Here is an 11,362-nt window from a genome sequence, read left to right on the forward strand (position 1 = left end):
TCAAAAAATGATGATTCAGATCAATCAGGTCGGCAGAGAAAAAGTTTTTAAAGTAATTTGTTAGGATATTGCTTATTTCCTTTCTGTCATGAGTTTTCTCATCCTGATTATCTTTAGCCAATATCTATTTCCTTCTTTTGAGGGTAACTGCAAGACCCCAACTTAACTTAAACTTGGCATTCCACGCTTTTTCCGAGCTTGGAATAGCTTGTATTCCACCAAGAAACTCTCTCGCAAGAGGTGGTAAGTGTAAAATTATGCCTTCTATATAACAGTCACCCTATAAGTAACTAAAGTACAAAACAACATCCGGCTGTAGTATATCAAGATACCACCCACCTCAGTCAGTTTTGCCATAACAAAAGGAAAAACTCTCAGGTCACTATCAACAACCAGCAACCAACAAGATTACTATTGGTCTACAGAAGTCGGCTAAGTCAACACCCCCATAAACTCCAAATCTTGAATTATCTCCATTAATGGCTACCCATACTCTTCTTCATACCCATTTTTCAAACATTCAACACCCATTTTCCACCACCACAGCTCTTCTCATACATGGGACAACCCAGTAGCAGTAGTATCATCTTTTTCATCGTTATCATCCTCCTCCTTTTCAATACAATCCCTTCTTGTTTCTCTGGTCCAATTAAAACAGAATTCATCTACCCAAATTTCACTACTTCAAATTTCTTATTTGTTGATAATTCTGGTGGTACTTTCTTAACATCACGTAATGGAACATATAAAGCTTCCATCTTTAATCCAGGTACTGATGAACACAAAAAATTCTATTTCTCTGTTATACATGTTTCTTCACATACTATCATTTGGTCAGCTAATAGAAACACCCCCATGTCAGATTCTGATGAGTTAAACTTAACTAGTAATGGAATTACAATCCTGGGGTCTAATCAGAATTTCATATGGTCTACTCCATCATTGAAGTCTTCTGTGTATGCTCTACAGCTTAAAGAGAATGGTAATTTGGTTTTACTTGATAAACTTAATGTTTCTTTATGGGAAAGTTTTGATTATGCTACGGATACGGTTGTTGTTGGACAAAAACTTAAACTTGGGGATGGGTTAATTAGTTCTAAATCAGATAAAGATTTATCTAGTGGTGATTACAAATTTTATGTTGCTAAAGATGATGGATATCTCCAATGGAATGGATTGAATTATTGGAAATTAACAATGTATTCGGCGGGTTTCAAAGATAAGAATGCTCCGGTAAGTTATATGGTATTGAATTCAACTGGTCTTTATTTAATGAATGATGGGTTGGTTGTTGTGATTAGAGTGCCTTTACCAAGTAAATCGGATGTTCGTATTGTTAAGTTGGAGAGTAATGGGAGATTTATGGTGAGTAGTTATTCTGATACTACGAAAGAATGGAATCGAGAACGCATTGGACCAGAAAATGATTGTCAAATTCCAAATTTCTGTGGTAGAATGGGAGTGTGTGTTGGATCGACTTCGTCTGCTTGTGCATGTCCTTCAAATTTTCATACTGATCCGAACTCAAAAGGCTGTGAACCGGTTGGTTCAAATTCCTTGCTTCCTTCTGCTTGCAACTCTACTACTACTACTACTAATGGTGCACAGATTAATTTGTCAGAAATGAAGTATGCCAAATTGAGTCCTCGTTTGGATTATTACGTAAATCAATTTTTGAGTCCTGATAAGTTCGGTGTTGAGTTATCTGTTTGCGAAGATCTTTGTTCTAAGAACTGTTCTTGCTTAGGATTTTTCTTTGCGAATACTTCTGGTACATGTTATTTGATCAGGAATCAATTAGGGTCTATGTTATCCATCGATGAACCAAATGATAAATTGGGTTACATTAAAATGATAGTGGAAAAACGTAATGGAGATGGAAACGGTGATGGTTATGACGACGGAGGAAGACATATTTCTATAGCTCCTATAGTACTACTTCCTTCAACTGCCGTGCTTCTAGTGTTCTTATTCTTGGTTGCTGTGATATTATATAGAAGAAGAAGAAGAAAAAAGAGGCTTAGTGTAATCAAGTCAATAAAATTGGGTCGATTCGATTCAAGTGCTTTGATGGAGTTCGATTTTAGCTCCATACCAGGATTACCTGTGAGGTATGATTACTCTGAACTGGAAGCCGCAACTGAGAAATTCAGTACACAGATTGGTGCTGGTGGTTTTGGAACTGTATACAAAGGAACACTTCCTGACAAAACTTTGGTTGCAGTGAAGAAGATCATCAATTTAGGTGTTCAAGGAAGGAAAGAATTTTACACCGAAATTGCAATTATTGGCAAAGTTCATCATGTCAACTTAGTGAAACTGAGAGGATTTTGCGCAGAAGGGCAACAGAAATTACTCGTGTACGAGTTTATGAATCGTAGTTCTTTAGATCGGACACTCTTTGGTGCAGGACCAGTGTTAGAATGGCAAGAGAGATTTGATATAGCTTTGGGAACAGCTAGAGGACTTGCTTACTTGCATAGTGGATGTGAACACAAGATTATACATTGTGATATCAAACCTGAGAATATTCTCTTACATGATAATTTTCAAGTGAAGATATCTGATTTCGGGTTGTCAAAACTTCTAAGCCCGGAGCTATCCAGTCACTTCACTACAATGAGGGGAACCCGTGGATATCTCGCACCTGAATGGCTAACGAGCTCTGCAATCTCTGATAAAACTGATGTCTACAGCTATGGCATGGTATGATCATTAATTTTTAATTGATTTAGGCACTACATTTATTGATTAAGTACACAAAGACATTGTCGCTGTCCTATTGGCACCTTTGCAGAAGTCTTTTCTGACCAAATTTAGGCACCACTTATGTTTATGAATGGCCTAATTGCAGGTATTGCTGGAAATTGTTAGCGGTAGGAAAAACTGCTCCATGAGATCCCGCAGTCATTCAACTGAGGATGGCAATAGTGATGGTGGTCATAGTGGATCAGGAGGTAATCTGTATTTCCCTTTATTTGCACTGGAAATGCATGAAGAGAAAAGGTATACTGAGATTGCCGACCCAAAGTTAGAGGGAAGAGTGTCTAGTGAAGAAGTAGAGAAGCTCGTCAAAGTGGCTTTATGCTGTGTTCATGAAGAACCAGCCTTGAGACCTACTATGATGAATGTGGTCGGTATGTTAGAAGGTGGGACGCCTGTAGGCGAACCAAGGCCTGGATCATTGAACTTTCTACGTTTCTATGGACGACGGTTCACTGAATCTTCTGTTTTAGCAGGATCTAACAATGTATTTACTATATATGAACAAGTAAATACTGCTAGTCCATCCACTGCCACAAATAGTTCATACCTCTCGTCGCAGCAAATCTCTGGTCCAAGATAACAGAAAAGAGACCAGTTTTCACCCCCGGCTTTGTAAGTATATTATTTTGAGTGTAAATTTGATAATTCCATCAAAATGTATGTAAAATTTAGGATTACATATTCTTTCAGTCCTGTGACTCTGTAATTAGGGACTGAACTGGTTTCGAACTTCAACAGTCTTAACCAAGATTCATAGAGTGAGAGAAAATGAGTTTGGGTTAGTACTTAACCATGAATGTATGTACTTTTTTAACAGTTCTTATTAATTTATTATTTTTCCGCCGAAAATAAAAAAGTGATTGTAACATTTTTGCAGAAACCAGAGGATTTGTTGATTGTTGTGGTTGTGGGACTGTCATGCTGTGGGTTTGTAGTTCTAAATGCTACACACCTGTTTACATGCCTCATACTATATGGTTGAATTTGTTGGTTTGTTTAACAACCACTTGATTCACAAGGAGCAATAATAATAGACAAACACACAGGATAATAGTATAGAATGAATAGACAGTACTGTAATGACATAATCAGTTTCTTAGGTGTCCAAAAGATAAGATCAAAAGCTTGGACAAAGAAACAAGTGTTTGTGCTTCCATGTTTTTTTTCTTCTAAAAAATGTCAGGTAGCTATTTTTCTAATATTGTGGCGGCACTCCAAATATGGTTGAGTGCAATTAAGAGGGCTGCTGTCTTGTTTTTCTCCTTAACGTGTTGGTCATTTATTCAAGTTAATAATAGGTACTCCTCCATCACTTTCTTATGAGTAGAACCCCCGGCTCACCAGGCAGACTTGGGAAAATGACAACACAGTAGACTCAAACGACTTATTGCTCAGACTCATATTGCGTTCTAGGCATGGCAAATGCAAATCCAGATTATATGTGCACAGTGATGCATAGCAACTTAATTCAAAGGCCAATCAAGAAGAAGTCTCCAACAGTTGGAGAAATAGAGATGTGTATCACATTAAAAAACTAAACACTTCATTTCTCTTCTATATACAAAACATCATGTCAAGATCTCACATTAATAGTCTGTAAAGAATTCAGGAATAAACCAAGGAATCTAGACTTTTTTATAACTAAAATAGCAAATTATAGGCGAAGCAATCTTAACTATAGTCAAGAGGAAGATTCTCAGCTGAGAACTTTTAGACTGATTCTACAGCATCAACATTTATACTAACTAAAATTCAAGATACTGCAGGTTTAATTCACCTATGTAAAAACAAATCAAGTGTTCAACAGAGCATCAGAATACAATACTATAAATATAAGAGATTACTGGTGAATTTGACTTTGCCAGGGAAATGCAAAAAACTGCCAGTGCAAGCCTTTTAGCATTTCCAGCAAAGTCAAGATTTCCATTCAGTATATTAAGCCATGTCTGGACTCTGGAGGACTATCACATAGACAATTTCTAGGGAATGTGGTCCCCCTTATAGGGAAATCTCGAACAACCTTCCTGCTTTGGTCTATTATCTCCCCGTCTTTGGGGAAAATGCAGTTCCAGGTTACAAACCCACCAAACATGGAACAGAATAACATGTAGTAATCCAAATAGACAGCAAAGTGTGGTTATGAAAAAGGAACAACCTCTAATCCATGAAACACAGCAAATTTCAAAATGGGAACTTCGTAACTGAGAATCAAATTTGCAGATAAGAAAGAGTCGTAGACAAGAAAAATAGCAAAACAGTGGCATTACCATCCTTATCGCTGACAAAAAGCTTCTAATCCGTTACATGTTTTGCTTTATACGAACCGATAGGCTTTACAATGAACTGGTTTCCGACTCTACTACGAAACCATCATCATCAGTTGATGAGAGATCTTTCTGTTCTTCTAAAAGCTTCATTTTGCGCTCAGCATGTTCTCTTTCGCAAGCAGTGACTCCCATAATTATATCGAGCATGGTACCAGTGGTTCCAAAGAACACCAATGGCCCCAAAGATTTTCTTTTTATTCCTATTGGTATTGCAAGTAGAGCTCCTGCTACAGAGAATACCCATGTACCCATTGCACTGCAAGAAAATATAAGAAAAAGATTATGAGATAATCCTTAAATTGCCTAAATCTCCTGTAAGATTGAACCCTAAGAATAAGCAAAGTAAACAAATCAGAAAGAATATAATACTTGATCATGCCATACTACAGGGATGACAGCTGAGAAAGAGGACAAGAGGAATCAAATATGCAGAGGATTGAATGAAATGTATAATCAGACAGATGAAGGAAAACCAAGGAGAATGTATATTCTTCTTCTGAGTGATTGTAACTCTCTTTACCAGTATTTCTCGCGTCTTGAATCAAATCTGAGATTTTGATTCGCAAGACTCCCCGACTTCTTTTCATCAACTGTAGGTAACCCCTACATTCACTTTCCACTAGGAAACCAGCGCACTTTTCCACTCTCATTCAGTGTCTCCTGCTACCGTATTGCCTTCATCTTTCGTTAATGACTCACCAGGGCATCAAGTACCAACTACTTGGTCACGGTATCAATAATTTTGCTTCCTTTTGTATTTGTGTCTGAAGGTGGCAAATTACTCTCCTTTTATTTTAGATTTCAACACAAAATTTCATGTCAGCTTTACGTAACTTTGATACATGAACCTTGCCAAAAGGTACCACAAAGTTCAACTTCTTCTGAAACTCAAAGCTGTCATGAATTCATGATTCTCTTCTCCTTTGTATTTGCAAATCATAATAGAAATTCTGAAGTTGTCACAATACTTGCTCTGTACAAAAACCAGCATTTTCGATTTAGACCTCCAAGAATGGTAACCCTTGAATCCTAGCTTCCATTTCGTTTTCCTTGACCCACTCTCAAGGAAAAGGAGATGGAAACCACAATTCAAGGAATACCATTACGGAAATGGAAAAGATGTGTTACATGTTGCAACAACTGCCGTACTTTTACCATTGACTTTCGCAATAGCTGCTCAAACTGTACTTATGATCTATGCCTTTAGTGCTGTAAGGAGAGTCACGCGTGTTGCCTACCAGAAGGTCCAGATGTATTAATTTCGGATTATGAAGACAGGCGGAATTTTATATGCATAGTGAAAACTACCAGAGGCGTCAAGAAGTCTTGAACGAGATACAAGATAATTTACTAAATCTATCGATACAAAATCAAACTTGGCCATTTTATGTTAATGAAAATTAGTCCCATTTAAAAAGCAGTTCAATCTTTAAGGAAAACCAAGTATTGTCGATCTGCAACCAACACACAATAGTTCTTTACTTGCCAAAAGACCAAAGACCACAACAAACGCAGTTAGCTGGTTGGTTTATGGCACAAGAGAAGAAAAATCACTAGATAAACTAAACCGCTTGCAATGCCGGACCTTGCATGTTCCGTAGAAGATTGGACTTCAATTTCAACGTATTTTTATGAAAGATCAAACTACTCAGAAATTTTGACTTTCCCAAGGCAATGTTACCTAAAAACGGCACTAGCTTGATCCCCGCAGACACAATCCTATGAGGAGATTACACATAAAGGGGAAAGGATTCGACAACATGCAAAAGAATGACCAGTGTAGAGGAAGATGTGTTAGATCGTTGACAACCAAGACAATGAAGGTCGTTCGAGAAGATTTCATGAAGGCTATACAATCGTAGAATGGCCGTTGGTCTGCGTCATGTTAAAAATGATAGATAAAACTAACCCAACAACATCTTTTCCAGCTTTCTCACAAAAAGGCTGACAAAGAGTTTGGCTCGAATAAAAGAATGATACTGGTTAGCCGAAAAACTGATGAATTTATGTCAGCGGGAGAAGAAGGACCATTCTATATACTAAGATACCTTCGCCCGTAAGTATAAAGGAAATAAACGGTTAAACATTTCATCATAAAACTATGCCACATAGGTATCCCCATAACATGACGGGTCATTCATCATTAGCAGGTCGTAATGTCAACATCTGATGCTGGTGCTTGAAATAGTAAAACGAAAATCAAGATGAAAATGTACCAAACCCAACCGGTAGTAAATCAAAATAGAGATTTCGAGCAACTTCGCTCAATGGAATCCCGACCAAGTAAAGTGATGCTATGCACTCCAACAGATGAAGCTTCTTGGTGATAAATTGTCATTATCACCACCTTGACTAGATGGTTTCATTTTTCTTGCCAATTTTTAATACTCAGTTTCACTACTTCAAGTGACAGCTCTAAAACTCTAATGATAATGCCTCAATCCTCAGAGGTGTCTAGAGTTTACAATGAGAAGAAACCTAGGGTTTACAAGCAATAGATAAAAAATCCCAATGGGCAATCACTTTGGTCGGAGATTGTTTGTTTAGCTTACATGTTAATTCTATCATGATCACTATCATAAACCCAGCTAGGTATAACAATTTGTCTCCAATCTAGAAATAACTAAATTTTCATTCCTATCTTCCTAATTTGGCCCAGTGGGTGGAGTCTCAAACCTGGATGCTGTAATGTGAACAATCTAACCTCAATGAATACGATACAGTTGCCAATATAATGGAAATAAAAGAACTATAAGATAAAAAAAATGCAGTAATTGAAACCCTTAAAAATGCAGACAGAGTACAACTCACTTGGAGATGGAGCATTCCTCAAGATGCTTCACTTCTTTTTGATCTGCCATTTCGCTGTCTCTATTGTTCTGTTTGGACGAAGCAAATCACTTTCTTTAGGTTTAAACGAGAAGAGAAGAATAGGGTGAGAAGGAAATTGAATAATAACCCTAGTAAATGAAATGAAAACTCAAGGGTCAAGGGAGAGGAAGAAACAAAATGTTGGAATAGAGAAGAAGGTAGTGGATATATCAACCCAATCAATTATCTATGAATCTTTAGGCTTAGTCCTGCTTAGTCCTACGGTGTACTAATCTGGCAGCTAGATTAGCTATCCACGGCAGTTGGGACAACCTCCTAAGTCCTATGATGGTTTTAGAGCAAGTCTTATGGTGGAAGAATTCCATCTTCCACGACACCTCAGCATTTGGATGTGTTCATGGAAGCTCCAGTCTATGGTATAATGGTGGGAAAATTCCAAAACGCTAAAAGGAATAGCGTTTTTACGCTAATTGAAATAGCGTTTTCTAAAGCAGTGCACTGTACACATATGTAGAGAATTATACTTTGGGATTTGTTATCTTGTGCATGGATGTACAAGATAACACCCAATCATTGCATTGGGAAAATGCAAAAACAATTTAAAAAATAGGAGAGATGGTTTCAACTTGCATTGGAGAATGCAAAACTTCATTCTCAATAAATCATGTTTGGTAAATTTATGTTATTTTGCACTCTCAATGCAAGTTTTGCATTCTCTAATGCAAGTTGAAACCATCTCTCTTATTTTTTTTAAATTGTTTTTGCACTTTCTCAATGCAATGATTGGGTGTTATCTTGTGCATGGGTGCACAAGATAACTTACTTTGGATGTGGTGCAATTTGAGGAGTCTGGACCTCTCTGCGCGGACCCAGTACTCCATCTAACCAATAATTAGTCTCCACGTTGATATTTTTCTACTATCTGAATATATAAAAAAAAAACAGAAAATATTTGGTTCTCGTCAGTGCTGGCGTGATTTCAGCTGAAGTTTGAGCGCTATTATGAAACAGAGTAGTAGCGTTTAACGCCAATTTGATTAGCATTTTTTGTCATGTAGTACGCTATTCTGTATAGCGTTTTATGCTAATATGATTAGCACTCAAATGGATTCCACGGGACCTTCCACGAAACCATGAAACACTGCTTGGATTTTTCATGGAATACACCAATTTGGAAACCGCTAGACTTGACATTCCACAATTTTTCCACACTTGGAATAGCTTGGATTCCACCATAAGACTTGCTCTAAATCTAGCATACTAGTCGCAGAATAAAACAACACTGGGCATTGAAAAGTATCGCGCAATAACCTGGCACCGGATGAAACACCGCTTGACTAGTCAAACTGGTTGATTGCGTTTAACCAAACAGCGCTGTGGAATTTCCCATATCAACAACAACATCGACTTCTTCTCAATTTCTTCATCTTCTCTTCTTTTCTTTCTAATTTCCTTCTCCATTGCATGATTCCATTCCATACAATTTCTTCATCATTTTTCCGATTCACTATGCGGATTTGTTCAGCAACAAAATTTGTGATCGTTTGAGGGTGGTTTGGCGCGATTCTGTCCGCGGAATCAATTGGGATAAGAAACTTAAGTTTTAGGTTTTATGATTTTTTATTATCATGATATTTTGATGAAATTGATAATTGATATTAGTTATTTAGATAATTAGATGATATGTTTAGTCTTGTATGATTTAATTTGATTCAATGTGATGAATTTAGTTTTTGGGGATTTAATTTGATTATTTGTGATGAAAATGAATGATAATTTGTATGATTAATTTGTAGGTAAATTTGTATGATTATTTGTGATGAAAATTTGTACGAAATTTAGTTAGTCTTGTGATTGATATTATTTTCATGTTTGTTAATGATTGTAGTACGAGTATGGATGATTTGCTAGATCGTTTGGATATAGTATCGTCAAAGAATATTGATAAACATGTATCTCAAGATGTTACGAGAGATCATGGCAATGTAAATTTTAGAAGTAGCTTGAAAGAGATTGAAGCGTTTTATAAAATTGTAGTGAAAAATAATCCGCCAGCACAACGATATTGTGGGTTTTCTTTTGTTTTTTAGTTTGATTCTGTCAATGGGGATAGAGGCTTAGTTGAAGCCATAGCTGGGAGATGGTGGGAAAAAACGAAGAGCTTTCGTTTTCAGGAGTTTGGAATTGGCATCCTTCCTTTAGATTGGTACATGTTAACGGGAATTCCCACTGGTGACCCTAGTAAACGACCAGTAGTTATGCCGTCTTTGGGTAGTGATCTAACATATCCTTCTCTGGATGATTTATATTTCTTGGATATCAAAAATCATCATGGTGCATAAAAATCTAAGACTAATTCAATATCCTTGGCTATCTTGAAAAACTACATTAAAAGTAGAGAAAACTCGGATAATATTGGATGTGCAGAGATATTGACACGAGCATTCTTTCTTTGGTGTTTTGGTCATTTTTTTCTTGTGGATTCTAGTGAATTAGTAGTTAAACGTTGAGTTATATTGTTGAATAATTTAGATACAGTTGGGGAATATGATTGGGGTATAGCTTTGTTAGGTAATACCTATAAATTTCTTGACGAATGGTCAACCAACGGTAAGGATATATCTGTCGTAGTTATGGTACTTGAGTATTGGTACTACTGTTACTTCCGCAACATGCAACCCTTGCTTTGTCAGACACCGGGAGGACATTATGATGTTTTCCCAAAGATTTGTCTCTTCAAGAAGACTAACATTATATCAAGGACGAGAGGACATGGAGGAGGCCAAAAGGATACCAGGAAACACTCAGTCAAAAGCGCAAGAACACAGATTGACACTAGAACAAGTGCATCATGTATTTGGCAACCACGGGTAGATAATGAGTTTTCTATGGGAGACCATTATAACTATGCACTACAGTTATCCAGAAGGAAAGTTGTGTTTTTTGACCTTGATAAAAACACAAGAGTTAGTTGTTACTTTACTGAGAGATTCCAGAGGCAGATAACAGGTGAGATTGTAGTCTCAACAAATTATTTAAATTTGCAATCAGTTGTGGACAAAGCGATTGTAGACGTAGGCACCAACTATTATGCAGCCACTGAGGATCAATATCACAGTGTGGAAGAAGAATAGTGTTGGACCTTATCCCACTGAGTCATACCATACATAGAGTGTCGATGAGATAGCATTGGGTAGTACGGATGTTCCTCGCCATTTGTTTCCTAATCATCCGCCTCCTAACATGATGTCATAGAAATATACTTATGGCATACAGAATGAGCCCCTGTCACGGCTGCCGGAGATAAATTTCACTTTACCATTTTCCAATGAAGTCAGCGTAGAACAACCAGTACCAGTTCCAAGGGTTCGTTGTCCGTATAACTTTTCCCCTATAAGTTTGACATTGGTAAGTACATTTACATTTGTTTGCATTTT

General features: G+C 37.1%; 2 protein-coding genes across 4 annotated transcripts; one reads left to right on the forward strand and one right to left on the reverse strand.

Annotated features, from left to right (window-relative positions):
* Window positions 1–442: 442 nt before the first annotated feature.
* Window positions 443–4,033, forward strand: LOC113356207 (G-type lectin S-receptor-like serine/threonine-protein kinase At5g35370). Of its 3 annotated transcripts, none has more exons than XM_026599270.1 (3): window positions 443–2,706; window positions 2,855–3,378; window positions 3,644–4,033. In XM_026599270.1, the coding sequence occupies exons 1-2, from the start codon at window positions 559–561 to the stop codon at window positions 3,344–3,346; spliced, it is 2,640 nt and encodes an 879-aa protein (XP_026455055.1). In that variant the 5' UTR covers window positions 443–558; the 3' UTR covers window positions 3,347–3,378; window positions 3,644–4,033. The 3 variants fall into 3 exon arrangements, with proteins under 3 accessions (XP_026455055.1, XP_026455056.1, XP_026455054.1); XM_026599271.1 differs by lacking the exon at window positions 3,644–4,033 and having other exon boundaries at window positions 443–1,665; window positions 1,792–2,706; window positions 2,855–3,615; XM_026599269.1 differs by lacking the exon at window positions 3,644–4,033 and having other exon boundaries at window positions 2,855–3,615.
* Window positions 4,034–4,859: 826 nt separating this feature from the next.
* On the reverse strand, window positions 4,860–8,106 carry LOC113361279. Its single transcript, XM_026604571.1, has 2 exons — window positions 7,905–8,106; window positions 4,860–5,349 (listed from the first exon to the last, which is right to left on the reverse strand). The coding sequence occupies exons 1-2, from the start codon at window positions 7,952–7,954 to the stop codon at window positions 5,100–5,102; spliced, it is 300 nt and encodes a 99-aa protein (XP_026460356.1). The 5' UTR covers window positions 7,955–8,106; the 3' UTR covers window positions 4,860–5,099.
* Window positions 8,107–11,362: the final 3,256 nt, after the last annotated feature.

Source organism: Papaver somniferum, chromosome 3 (genome assembly GCF_003573695.1).
Source record: "Papaver somniferum cultivar HN1 chromosome 3, ASM357369v1, whole genome shotgun sequence".
Classification (NCBI taxonomy): domain Eukaryota; kingdom Viridiplantae; phylum Streptophyta; class Magnoliopsida; order Ranunculales; family Papaveraceae; genus Papaver; species Papaver somniferum.